Source organism: Balaenoptera musculus, chromosome 16 (assembly GCF_009873245.2).
Source record: "Balaenoptera musculus isolate JJ_BM4_2016_0621 chromosome 16, mBalMus1.pri.v3, whole genome shotgun sequence".
NCBI lineage: Eukaryota > Metazoa > Chordata > Mammalia > Artiodactyla > Balaenopteridae > Balaenoptera > Balaenoptera musculus.
The window spans coordinates 32,495,753-32,509,677 of NC_045800.1; the positions used below are offsets into that span (position 1 = coordinate 32,495,753).

At 46.4% G+C, this 13,925-nt stretch overlaps 1 protein-coding gene across 2 annotated transcripts in view; it reads left to right on the forward strand.

The window, feature by feature from the left end:
* ALDH18A1 (aldehyde dehydrogenase 18 family member A1) overlaps positions 1–13,086 on the forward strand; it is a 48,955-nt gene extending 35,869 nt beyond the window's left edge. For both annotated transcript variants that reach the window (XM_036829207.1, XM_036829208.1), the window contains exons 13-18: positions 1,270–1,407; positions 3,833–4,028; positions 4,134–4,255; positions 6,257–6,443; positions 7,465–7,560; positions 12,054–13,086. In XM_036829207.1, the coding sequence (XP_036685102.1) occupies positions 1,270–1,407; positions 3,833–4,028; positions 4,134–4,255; positions 6,257–6,443; positions 7,465–7,560; positions 12,054–12,235 (921 nt within the window). In that variant the 3' untranslated portion in view covers positions 12,236–13,086. The remainder of the gene's footprint in view (positions 1–1,269; positions 1,408–3,832; positions 4,029–4,133; positions 4,256–6,256; positions 6,444–7,464; positions 7,561–12,053) is intronic.
* The last annotated feature ends 839 nt before the right edge of the window (positions 13,087–13,925 follow it).

Here is a 13,925-nt window from a genome sequence, read left to right on the forward strand (position 1 = left end):
ATAAAATAATTTAAAAATAAAAACATTAAATAAATAAAACAAAAAACCAGTACCTTTTTACCCTAGGGCATAGGTGTCCATGGGAGTCCCACATGCTCTGTGGAGGCTATTCCCTGACATGACCTAAAACCAGCTGGTCCACCAAGGGACTCCCACACCATTGGGGTCTGTCCTCAGCCCCTTTCTGGCTGCATATCTGTCTCACAGAGAACCCCCAGAGATAACTGCAGAACTCCCATCAGCTGGTAGAAGTGGGTCCTAAGTCTCTCTATAGGCCGTGTCCATGAAGTTTTCTCTACTACCTTTTATCCATACTAGCGAATACTTCATGAGGGAAAGGTTTCCTCTTCAGCCAGTTACAGCTGAGGTTCCTCACATGGCATCACAGAATCCATGAATCCTAAAAGTTATATGTAGAATGCTGTGTGTTTGTGCATTTATCTGGGAAAAGTTGACATAATTTTTGTAAGGGGTTCATGAGCAACAAAAACAAAAAAGGATTAAGAACCATTAATCTGGAGATTAACGTGTTCAAGCAAGTTTTTTAAAGTTTCTTTTGATACATTACAAAAACGGGAAGATTTTCATTCATCCTGAGAGCATTCAGAAAGTTCAGCTTCAGGCCTTGGATGCTCAGGTGAGTGTCATTAGCTCTTGGCTCTAAGAGGGTAACTAACCCTCCCCCTGGATGGCCTGCTTCTTCCTCCCAGCAGCCTCTGCCGCGGCTGTCCAGGGGCTGGCAGCTCTAGTCCTCTCCAGGGTCTCAGCACAGCCGTTAGAGCTCTCGGAACAATGGCAGGGCCAGGGTAGGATGTGGCCAGAGATGCCGCCCAGCCTGAGTCAGGTGGAACAACACCTGAGTCACGAGGCCGCTGAGCACCTGTCCTCCACCGTGGCCAGAGAGGGGAGTGCCCATGTGACCCTAGGCACTCAACTCAGGTTACAGTGTAATGGTGCTAAGGAAGCTGTACAGTATAGTTCCTAAGATCCGGGGCTTTGGCTCTGGAGTCAAGGCCCCCAGCTCTGCCGCTTATAAGCTGTGTGACCTTGGGGAGTCACCAACTTCTCTGTGCTTCAGTGTCCTTATGTGTAAAGCAGAGGGTAAAACAGGTACTTAATTCACTGGAATGTTGTGAAGATTAAACACGGTAGGCCTTACAAAGTGATTAACAGTGCTTGGCACAGGAAATGTGCTCAGCGAGTGCTAATGTTACCATTACTTTTACTGCTTTTTCCCTTTGGTTCATTGCTCTCCTCTTTGATCTGCAGGTGGCAGCCTTGGCTATCGCAAGTGGTAATGGCTTGTTACTCAAAGGAGGGAAGGAGGCCTCACACAGCAACCGGATTCTTCACCTCCTGACCCAGGAGGCCCTCTCAATCCATGGAGTCAAGGAGGCCGTACAGCTGGTAGGTCCCTGGGAATGAGCCAGGTCAGGCCCAGAGGGGCCAGGTCAGGTCTCCGGGTGTTTGAAGCAAAGCTTAGGCCACATAAGGCCGAGCCAGTACAGGCAGGTTTGATTGGAGGAGCAGCAGGTCCAGTGTGCCTGTGACATGAGACAGTGGCAGGGCTGCCTTGACCCAGATGGGTCTTGAGTGGCTCAGGAAGGTCCCTCTCATACAGCTGTGTCCTGGTACCGTTGATTTACAAGAATGCCTGTTAGCCCTTCATTCTTAAGGTCACAGGCAGCAGGAATACCAGACCCAGACTGTGAGTGAGGCCTGGGTTCTGCTCACTGGCAGTGATTTAGGCCAAGTCAGACAGATACATTTTATGAAGGTTTGTCAGCAACGGTCCTGCAGCTTGTAAGTATGAGGTCATGCTGTTAACACTATTATTATTATGGTCATTATTTTAACCATTGTGTCACTCTCCTCAACCGTCCAGTGGAGGTTTTGAAGTACTAGGTAGTTTGAGTACCTACTGTGGGCAAGGCACTTGCATCCATTATCTCATTTAATCCTCACAACAACCCTGTGAGAAAAATTATTAGGTCCATTTTATAGATGGAAGAAAAATAAGCTCATTGGTAAAATAACTTAGCCAGAATCACCCAGAGTTTAGATTTGGACCTAGGCTGACTCCAGATCCTTCTCTTTTTCCCTTGAGGCCCACTCACTCCAACATTCCAGGATTCCGTTGGCTGCTAGGAGGGTGTCTACGAACCTGCCTCGTTACATGCTCCCTGACAAGAAGCTGGGTTATTCTTACAGTGACGTAGTGGGTAGAAAGAGCACAGGCTGTAGGGGTTCAGATCCCAGCTGCTCTATACCCTAGTTTAATTCGACAGATTTCCTCCTTCTCCTCCTTCTTATTGATGTATAACATACATAAAGTACCCTAATCACATGTGAACAGCTCTGTAATTGTGTCCGCGTATATACACGCATATAACCACCCCCCGCATCAACATACAGACTATTTCCCATAGCCCGAAGTCTCCCTTGTGCCCTTCCCCATCAGCAGGCCCCACCGCACCACCAGGAAACCACTCTCTTTTTACTTTCTTCACATTCAATTTCTTTTGCCTATTCTTGAACTTCATATAAGTGAAATAATACAAAACGCACTCTTTTATCTGTATTTCTTTTGTTCAGGTATTTCTTTCTCATGTCCATGAGATTCATCCTCACTGTTGCATCTAGCAGTACTTTTCCCTTTTTTATTGCTGTGTAGTATTCCATTTATATGCATGTACTACAGCTTATCCTTTCTTCTGTCGATGAACATTTGGGTTGTTTCTGGTTTGGTGCAATGCAGATTAAAGTTGCCATGAACCTTCTTGTACATGTATATTTGTACTTCTCTTGTGAGTAACATGTCCATATGGGGGAAAATTAAAAATCAAGAGGAAGGAAAAAATGCCCATAATCTCAGAGTTCTAACACAAGCACTTTAGTCACTCCAGCCAGTGTCCCAGGGTAGAGGTTGTCAGCAGAAGTCGTGGAGAACCGTGACTCCCTAGCAAGAGCAACATGTCATTAGGCTGTGATTAGAGAGCCAACGGAGCAGCCACTTCCTTTTGTGATCTTCATAGCCTGGCATGCTCTGTACCTCCTCGAACTTCCAGAGATAGCACGTTGTACCTCTTCTAGCATCTTAAAAGTGTCTGTCCTGTGTTATGGCTAGTCATAGGTAGTCCTGTCTTCCCTACCAGACTCTGAGTTCTTTGAGGACAGGGACCCTGTCCTGCATGTTTTGTAATGCAGAGCACAGGACCTAATGTGTAGAGTTTGATAAGCATTTGCTGGACAACTTTCAATTCCCATGATCAGGAACTTAATCTTGTTTTTGTTTTTAATATTTATTTATTTATTTTCCTTGTGTGTTTTTTTTGGCTGTGTCGTGTCTTAGTTGTGGCACATGGGATCTTTGTTGAGACATGTGGGATCTTTTCATTATGGCGCGCGGTCTGCTCGGGTTTCTCTCTAGTTGCAGCACGCGGGCTTCTCTCTAGTTGTGCAGGTTTTCTCTCTGTAGTTGTGGCACGTGGGCTCCAGGGCACGTGAGCTCTGTAGTTTGTGGCACACGGGCTCTCTTGCTGAGGTGCGTGAGCTCAGTAGTTGGGGCACATGGGCTTAGTTGCCCCGCGGCATGTGGGATCTTAGTTCCCTGACCAGGGATCAAACCCACATCCCCTGCATTGGAAGGCAGATTCTTTACCACTGGACCACCAGGGATGTTCCTTAATCTTGTTTTTTGGAATAAGTTTTCAGAGCATCAAACTTAGTTCTCAGGAGATACAGACATTTATCTGTGAAAGGGATGCTGCTACTTCCATATTTTGTGTGGTCAGAAGATGTCATCTTTATCCTTTATTCTCTGCCTTTTCAGGTGAATACCAGAGAAGAAGTGGAAGATCTTTGCCGCCTAGACAAAATGATAGATCTAATCATTCCACGCGGCTCCTCTCAGCTGGTCAGAAACATCCAGAAAGCTGCTAAGGGCATTCCAGTGATGGGGCACAGTGAAGGCATCTGCCACATGTACGTGGATTCAGAGGCCAGTGTCGACAAGGTCACCAGACTAGGTGAGCTCAGTGGTGTCCCCTGTTTTATGCGGGCAAAATATTTGTCATGTCCTCGGTGGCTCTGGATCATGTTAATAGAAACAACTTTTTGTCCTCCTCTTTCAGTTAGAGACTCTAAATGCGAATATCCAGCCGCCTGTAATGCTTTAGAGACTCTGTTAATCCACCGAGATCTGCTGAGAACGCCATTATTTGACCAGATCATTGACATGCTGAGAGTGGAACAGGTAGGACAAGTCCATCACTTCCTGTCTTCCCTCCCGAGATTTAGAAGCCTGTGGCATCAGACTGGGAGCAGCTGCCATACCATTTAAGGAAATGTGAGAAGCAATATTTTTGAGCATCTGCCATATACAAAGTTCTGTGCTGAGTACACAGTGAGTAAGACATGCCTTTGCCTCTGACAGTCTAGTGGATGGAAGAAACCCATACACAAATAGCTTCATTCCAAAGTGGTGTGTGTTCAGTGTTAAGAGTGTTCAAAGATAAAGCAGGTCACATGGCAGCCCACTGAATGGACTCTTTCCTGCCACCTCTTATTCAGGCGGCATAAAGTTTATGTTTCTGAACACACGTTCTTGTTTGGATTTGATTTGAAAAGATTGTGCAGAAATGTTTTCAAACCAAAAATTTATATATAGCCGCTCCTCCACAGATGTCTTCAGTTACCAATATTAATGTGCTTATTAATACAGTGATATTTGGGAGTGAGCAGTTTGTATAATGTCCTCTCTGGATTATTTTCTTACCATGTCATTAAGATTATAAACCACCAGTGCCAGTAAGTTTTGAATATAAATGTATGCTCCATCCTAAATTCCTGATTGCAAGAAAGATAGATGTTCTCCAGGTGAAACTGGACAATCTTAAATTTTGTCAGGATGCATTTTAAGCTTTAATATCTGATGTCACAATTATGTAAACTAGCACAGCAGTAGAGAAAGTGACTGCTGGTCTTGGTTGCTTTGACCCTGAGCATGTGTCTCTTCCCTTCCATCCTTTTGCTGAAAAGGAAGACTTCAGTCAGCTTATAAATGTGGCATGGTCCCAGTTTGGAAAATGAAAATAAATGTACCCCACAAATTATAAGGGAGTTAGATCACATGATCACTTATGTTTGGGGCCTGACCTTCCACTAGTGGCCTGTTTGAGTGCTGACGTATATGCCAGGCACCACACTGGCCTGGACTGGACAGGACGAAAGCTCTCCTGTATCCAGGAATAAAACCCCCAGTTCTGATTCAGACAAACCCACAATATCCTCAGTCATCCTCAGCATTGCCTTGAAATTCCTCAAGTCAGAATGAGCCGGTGTGTGTACTTCAGCACCTTGTAGTGCAGGAAGTACACCAGAGGACGACTTGCACATGGGTGGGGTTCCAGCCCCTGGGGAACATGGTTGGACCCCAGGCCTGGAGGAAGTGTGGTCCCAGATAGGAAACCATTCAGGGCCTTGGGAGCAACAAGGACATGACAAATGTGGCTTGTTGTGACTTGAGCCAAGTCAAGAGCTTGGCCCTAAAGAATCAAGGCGTGAACGCTGCCCTGGGAAGGTCTCGGAGAACAAGGCCTGAGTGGGATCACACTGTGACTGTGGTCCCCAGTGACCAGCCTCAGCGTCCTTAACTTCCTCCAGCCAGAAGCAGGATTAGCCCCAGAATCTGGACCTGAGCTGAACCTGGAAATGGGGCCAGACTGACAAAGTCAGAAATCTAACGACTAACCACAGTTTGAAGTGGTTTCCAACCAAGTACTGTTTTCCTCTAAAGCACGCCTAGGACTTCTCCAGGGCAGAGGGAGTAGAAGTGTGTTTGTGGCATCTGCCTCTTTCCATCTGAGTCCAATGCCTAAGTCCCACAGGCTGGGAATGGGATTTTTCTAGTCACGTGTTCGTTTTAGTAAAATGCCAGCAGTCAAGGGCTTATGTCAATAGCCCATTAAATGCCTTGCACATTCTTCACGTTCAGAGGCTTCCTGCTTAAGTCCCTGCTCCAGTTTTACTGGGGCCCCACTGCTGACAGGTGGCCGTCAGCATTTCCCAAAGCAGAGCATCCCGGAGGGTGGAAGGCTGCCTCTAAAGGGAAGCAGGGACTAGTTTAGTTTCCAGGCCACAGGCGCCCCGGACTCATCATCTTCGGGCTCATCCTGCTGTTGGATCCCAGAGGGAGGAGTGTGCGTTGCCTCCCTCTGCTGTGTTTATGTTGTTGCCCCGACTTCCTGTGTCCCAGGTGAAGATTCACGCAGGCCCCAAGTTCGCCTCCTATCTGACCTTCAGCCCCTCCGAAGTGAAGTCCCTCCGAACTGAGTACGGGGACCTGGAACTGTGCATTGAAGTGGTGGACAGCGTGCAGGAGGCCATCGACCACATCCACAAGTACGGCAGCTCCCACACGGACGTCATCGTCACAGAGAACGGTAAGTGTGCAGGGCCTGCAGCACACGGGGTCTGCGTTTTCTGCCTTGATCTCCAAGCTGACCCTGCTCCTCCCAGCCCCTCTTAGCCTGCAGGAGAACGTAATCTCAGTGGACTGATAACAGTGCCTGGTGTGGGTGGCACTTGCTGGATTGCTGAGTGCTTTTACATCTGGTATCTCGCTGTGTTGTCACAGTGGCCCCGAGGGGAGAGGCAGGGAAGAGATGATTCGCTCCACTTTAAACGTGGCTCACTCTGTGTCAGAGGCCTTACCATTTAATCCATGCAGCAGCCTTTCCAGGTTGCTGGAATAAACCCATTTTACAGCTGAGGAAATCAAGGCTCAGGAGGTTAAGCGCAGAACCAACTAGTTTAGGGCAAAACCAACTCTCCACAGTCACTCACTCCCTCCACAGGTGAGCCTGGGTGTCAGGCATGGAGGCCCGATGGTAAAGGATGCCAGCATGGCCCCCTCAGGGAACTTCCAGTCAGTTTACTGGGGAATCGCAGCACCACCAGTGAAAACAGTTAATACTTGAGCACTTGCCATCTGCTAGGCTCTGGGATGAGTGCTCCATGGCTGTCGGTTCATTTTACCCTCTCTGCAAGCCTGGGAGCTGCGTAATATTGTCAGTCCTCATTGTACTCAGGCACAGAGAGGTTCAGAAGCCTGTCCACAGTCACCCAGCTGGTGGGTGTGGAGTTTGAGTTGAGACTTTGGCATTTGACTCAGAGCCTATAAACAGATAGTATAAACAAGCCATTGCAGCACTGAGGGTACGTCTGCAGGGAGATCTGGATTCCAACCCAGTCTTTCCCAGGTACCTACTCCTTCAACAATAGGACTGATGAAGCTGGTTTGCTTTCTTTCTGTTTTAGATTTTTCACAAGTCTGCATGTTTAATATGTGGGGAAGCACCTCAGGGGCCTGGGCCCTGCCCCAGTCAGGCCCTGTTGAGTGGCTGGAAGCAGGGATGTTCTCCCTGGGCCATCCTAACTCAGTTTCTTCCCTTTATGCTGCAGAGAAGACAGCAGAGTTCTTCCTCCAGCACGTGGATAGTGCCTGTGTGTTCTGGAACGCCAGCACTCGCTTCTCTGATGGCTACCGCTTCGGACTGGGTAAGAAAGAGTCTGGTCAGCGAGAAAGGAGTCCCTTGTGCATCACTGTGTGGCCCCAAGGAGCATGGTGAGGGTGGAGGAGACACCTGGCCTTTACAGTCACGTGCATGATCAAGAAGATGCCGACATGCCGAGGGAAGGTTGGTTTATGAGAGAGAATGATAACAGCTACCATGAACTGGTAGAAGTCCTGTGTTCTAGGCATTTCACATGCTAAGAAGGTAGGTACTTGTATTTCCTTTTTCATAGATGAGGATACTGAGATTCAAAGAAATGAAGTAACTTGCCCAAAGTCACGCAGCTGGTGTTCAGACCCAGACTTCCGTGAGTCCGGAGCCTGGGCTCTGCCACGTACAGCAGGACCACAGTGTGTCCGCATGCATGGGTTATGACAGGTGTGCGTGCCAAGGTCCCGTGAGAGCACTGCCGCTGCAGACTTACTCCTTCAGAGGGACACAGCCAGGTTGCCTCAGAGCTAGGAATCCACCCTGAGGACAGGACAAAAGAAGGTGTTAGTACCTATGCTGGGCTGACGTATGAGCATCAGAAACAAACAGATAAGCCCAGAGGTGCAAGGTTGACTTCTAAAGCAGACTTTGAAATAAAAAGCTTCAGGAAGACACCCTCCCCGCTTCCATCATTAGTTATAAATTCTCCATCCCCCAGTAGTATAAGGAGTTCTCAGACAGTCGCTGGTTTTCAGGGGTACCATTTTACAAAGCTCCAATAAGGCATTTATGGCACATCTGAGAATTATTTCAACTACTTAAAACATTTTAATCCCCCTGAACATTTGAATAGAGAACTGCCTAGAGAAATAGTTCTCACTGAATTGTTAAAGGTTACTAAAGGGAATTTTGCTCAGTTATTCTTAGTCATTGGACTCTTTATTTTTAGTTCCCTGTTTCAGTTGTGTTGGGGTTTGATTTAGTTATCACATCACTTGCACTGATCTTTGTATTCCATGTTCTTTTTTTTTTTTTTTTAATCAGTCATCAATTTTATACACATCAGTGTATACATGTCAATCCCAATCGCCCAATTCAGCACACCACCATCCCCACCCCACCACAGTTTTCCCCCCTTGGTGTCCATACGTTTGTTCTCTACATCTGTGTCTCTATTTCTGCCATGCAAACCGGTTCATCTGTACCATTTTTCTAGGTTCCACATACATGCGTTAATATACGATATTTGTTTTTCTCTTTCTGACTTACTTCACTCTGTATGACAGTCTCTAGACCCATCCACGTCTCAACAAATGACTCAATTTCGTTCCTTTTTATGGCTGAGTAATATTCCATTGTATATATGTACCACAACTTCTTTATCCATTCGTCTGTCGATGGGCATTTAGGTTGCTTCCATGACCTGGCTATTGTAAATAGTGCTGCAATGAACATTCAGGTGCATGTGTCTTTTTGAATTACGGTTTTCTCTGGGTATATGCCCAGTAGTTGGATTGCTGGGTCATATGGTAATTCTATTTTTAGTTTTTTAAGGAACCTCCATATTGTTCTCCATAGTGGCTGTATCAATTTACATTCGCACCAACAGTGCAAGAGGGTTCCCTTTTCTCCACACTCTCTCCAACATTTGTTGTTTGTAGATTTTCTGATGATGCCCATTGTCACTGGTGTGAGGTGATAACTCATTGTGGTTTTGATTTGCATTTCTCTAATAATTAGTGATGTTGAGCATCTTTTCATGTGCTTCTTGGCCATCTGTATGTCTTCTTTGGAGAAATGTCTATTTAGGTCTTCTGCCCATTTTTGGATTGGGTTGTTTGTTTCCTTAATATTGAGCTGAATGAGCTGTTTATATATTTTGGAGGTTAATCCTTTGTCCGTTGATTCATTTGCAAATATTTTCTCCCATTCTGAGGGTTGTTTTTTCGTCTTGTTTATGGTTTCCTTTGCTGTGCAAAAAGCTTTGAAGTTTCATTAGGTCCCATTTGTTTATTTTTGTTTTTATTTCCATTTCTCTAGGGGGTGGATCAAAAAAGATCTTGCTGTGATTTATGTCAAAGAGTATTCTTCCTATGTTTTCCTCTAAGAGTTTTATAGTGTCTGGTCTTATATTTAGGTCTCGAATCCATTTTGAGTTTATTTTTGTGTATAGTGTTAGGTAGGGATTGTTCTAATTTCATTCTTTTACATGTAGCTGTCCAGTTTTCCCAGCACCACTTATTGAAGAGACTGTCTTTTCTCCATTGTATATCTTTGCCTCCTTTGTCGCAGATTAGTGGACCATAGGTGCGTGGGTTTATCTCTGGGCTTTCTATCTTGTTCCATTGATCTATGTTTCTGTTTTTGTGCCAGTACCATATTGTCTTGATTACTGTAGCTTTGTAGTATAGTCTGAAGTCAGGGAGTCTGATTCCTCCAGCTCCATTTTTTTCCCTCAAGACTACTTTGGCAATTTGGGGTCTTTTGTGTCTCCATACAAATTTTAGGATGATTTGTTCTAGTTCCGTAAAAAATGCCATTGGTAATTTGATAGGGATTGCATTGAATCTGTAGATTGCTTTGGGTAGTATAGTCATTTTCACAATATTGATTCTTCCAATCCAAGAACATGGTATATCTCTCCATCTGTTGGTATCATCTTTAATTACTTTCATCAGTGTCTTATAGTTTTCTGCATACAGGTCTTTTGTCTCCCTAGGTAGGTTTATTCCTAGGTATTTTATGCTTTTTGTTGCATTGGTAAATGGGACTGTTTCCTTAATTTCTCTTTCAGATTTTTCATCATTAGTGTATAGGAATGCAAGAGATTTCTGTGCATTAATTTTGTATCCCGCAACTTTACCAAATTCATTGATTAGCTCTAGTAGTTTTCTGGTGGCATTTTTAGGATTCTCTATGTATAGTATCACGTCGTCTGCAAACAGTGACAGCTTTACGTCTTCTTTTCCGATTTGGATTCCTTTTATTTGTTTTTCTTCTCTGATTGCTGTGGCTAAAACTTCCAAAACTGTGTTGAATAATAGTGGTGAGAGTGGACAACCTTGTCTTGTTCCTGATCTTAGTGGAAATGGTTTCAGTTTTTCACCATTGAGGACAATGTTGGCTGTGGGTTTGTCATATATGGCCTTTATTATGTTGAGGAAAGTTCCCTCTATGCCTACTTTCTGGAGGGTTTTTATCATAAATGGGTATTGAATTTTGTTGAAGAAGAAACAGCACACTTGTAAGGGCTGAGGTGCCCAGCTTTCAAGTGAAAGTCCAAGATGGGGGAGGAGCAAAGACCACTCCATTGTCTTTCCATCAGCCGCTCAGAGCAAAAGCTCAGACTCTGGTTGGGTTAAATTCCTGTGAAATGCATGAATAATAGTAACAGATAATATTTATTGAGCATTTACTATATTTCCGGCACCGTGCTAAGTGCATCACATGCATTATCTCACTTAGTTCTACATAATGGATTCTATTATTTTCTTCCTTTTCCAAAAGAAAAAACTGAAGCAAGAGATGGTAGGTAACCTGCCCAAAGTCATGTGGTCTCTACGCTATTAACCCAGAATTTGAAGCCAGTGGTCACCATCTCCTTGCCAACCACTGCCCCAGGCACCTCTGCATTCGGGTCCTTGCTTGGTCCTCTCTGCCTGCAGCGGCTCTCCACTGCTGTCCCCTGGCCGGCTCCTTCTCATTCAGGTTTCAGCCAAAGGCACCTCCTCGGGGAGGCTCCCACTGACCACCCTATCCAGGGTGCTGCCGCCCTGCCACACAGTCTCTGTGCCAGCACCCTTCACTGCACCCCACCACCACATGGAATTATTTGTTGAACTGTTCTTTGGCTGCCTTGCCCACAAGAATACAAGCTCCATGAATTGCATCAGTTGTTCACCACTTCATCCCCGGGTCCCAGCCCAGTGCCTGCTCAGTGAGGTTGTGATGAGCAAAGGAGCCCTGCCTCAACTGCACACGGTGCAGAACACCAAGCCAGACCCAGGAAGAGCCCCGGTGCCCCGCGTCTGAGGCGGGAGCAGGAGGGAGGAAAAGGAAAAGTACTCTTTGGTGTAGTCAGCAGCCATCTCATGAGCACCTAGGAGCTAGGCGTTCTAGGGAATACCTAGAACATGTCCCTTACCATCTAGGGTTTAAAGGATACTCGGGGAGATGAAACCTCTGTACACTGTCGTACACCTGAAACAATACCCAAGTGTCAGATGATGGTACGCAATCCAGGCACAAGACAGATATCGGAGACAGCACTTGTGGTATTGTCAAAATGGATTGGGTATAAAATACAAAAGAGAGGCCCACAGTCAGGCCCCTTCTTCTTTTATTAAAGAAGGGGTCTGACCGTGACTCACAGCAAGCAGAGAACATGTTTATGGGGACAGTGGACGTCAGGCTAGCCCAGGGAGGATGGGTCAGGAGAGGGCAGAGAGGGGGCGCCAAGTGAGGAGAAGGAAGAGACGTGGGCCTGGCGGGCGGTCCGGAAGCAGAGGCTGGGAAAGCCATGTCCTCCTCCGTGCTTTTCCACAGGAGCTGAAGTGGGGATCAGTACATCTCGAATCCACGCCCGGGGACCAGTGGGACTGGAGGGGCTGCTTACTACCAAGTGGCTGCTGCGAGGCCAGGACCACGTGGTCTCGGACTTCTCCGAGCATGGAAGTTTAAAGTACCTTCACGAGAGCCTCCCTATTCCTCAGAGAAACACCAACTGAAAGCATTCAGAGGAGAGCCGGGCATGTTCCGAGCGGTCTTCACAGTTAAACTCATCTTAAGCCTCTCGGAGGGTGAACCAGGTCTTGTCTCCCACCTCCTGGAAGGGCCTGCCTGTTGGAAAGTGCCCCTCAGCATTGATGGGCCATGTGGCAACATCAGCCTGGGCGAAGGACTCGCATTCCAGCTCACCCTTTTCTTTCTTTCCTTCTAAGTTAGCAAATAATCGCTCTGGTTAGGGATTTTGCTTAATTGCTAGAGGGGGACTTTGCCTCACATAGTGCAGTTCCCTTCCATGATAGAAACAGAAAGGTGCGGTTTCCCCACGTAAAAGGCAATGGAAAAATCATGGTCGCTTTTTACCTTTTATCACCTCAATGAGGTAGAGTCTCCCTTGGCATGTGGTTGTTATGAGAGCCAGTCGTACCTGATAAGTCTCCACATTTCATTTCTTTCACACTCTTAGTCGTCTTCAAAAAGGAAAGATTTGGAATTTAGAGAGAGGCAGCTCTTTTTAGCATTCTCATTAGAAACAATCAGAAAAATGGACTGCATCATTTCCACTAGGAAGACTGACCTTTTGTATTTATTTGTGGAGTAAATATAAATAAGCATTCCAGATGCTGTAAGCCTCTGGATCCAGGAGCTCGGCACTACCTGTGACATGGTTGGAACCTGGAGCTGCAGACAGGAGGTACAAGTTTCAGGATGAAGGACCTACAGCCATTGTGCTTGAAATTTTTATATGAATTATTTTGTCATCCTATCCTCTCCCTCCAAAACAAAAATTAGAGGATTATTTTAATACTTTGGATTCTTGCCCCCTTTTTGAGAAATAAAGTTCTTATGAGAAGCCTGTGTGCATGATTTAAGCTTTCTCCATCACTTGTTGTTACCCTCTTCCTTTTCCCTCCCTTGTGGCCCTCACACACTGCTGTTACGCAGTCTCTTCTCTGGAAGTTGGTTGGGGACAGAGGCCGTCTGCCTCAACAGTGTCAGTGGAAGCAGCACAGGCGGATCCCCATGGGAGGGACTCAGGCTGAGAGAGAGGAAAGGAAAACATGATATGAAGCCCCAGGAGCTTAGGGACTAAAAACACGGTGATGGTCTGAAGTTCGTGGGTGTGACTGACATGAGCGTGCTGTCCTTGTGCCGGGTCCGCACGGCGTCCACGTGGATTGTTCTGCCCGTCGCATTGCCTCAGGATCGCCTGCTTCAGTGACAGCCCTAAGCCCTCCCTGCCTCCCTCCGTCCTGTTCTTAAGGTCCTTGGTGCCTGACAGTCTGCAGTTGAAAGATTTCTTGTCTCATGGGGGCCCTCCCAAAGAAATAAGTACTGACTTCCATGTTTCTTTTTATCCTCTGAGGATGTTTTATGAGCACAAGAATTATGGTGTCGTGGGGAACATGTTCCCGGCTGGCTCCAGGCTGTACCTCTCATCCAGACCCTTACATGGTCGGCCACGTTACCCTGCCTGCCCCGCCCTCTGAGTGGGGAGTTCTGGCATAGCTTGCCTGAAAAGGCAATAAACAAAGTCCTGCCTGAAACTCTGTGGCAAATACCACAATCAGCTCCCAACCACACAACAAATGCCCCTGGAATCGAAAATAGAAAGTGACCCAAGAAGGCCAAGCCCTCGGGGAAGACTCCACTGAGGAGGCAGACCTGGAGCTGGGCCCTGAGAAAGACAAG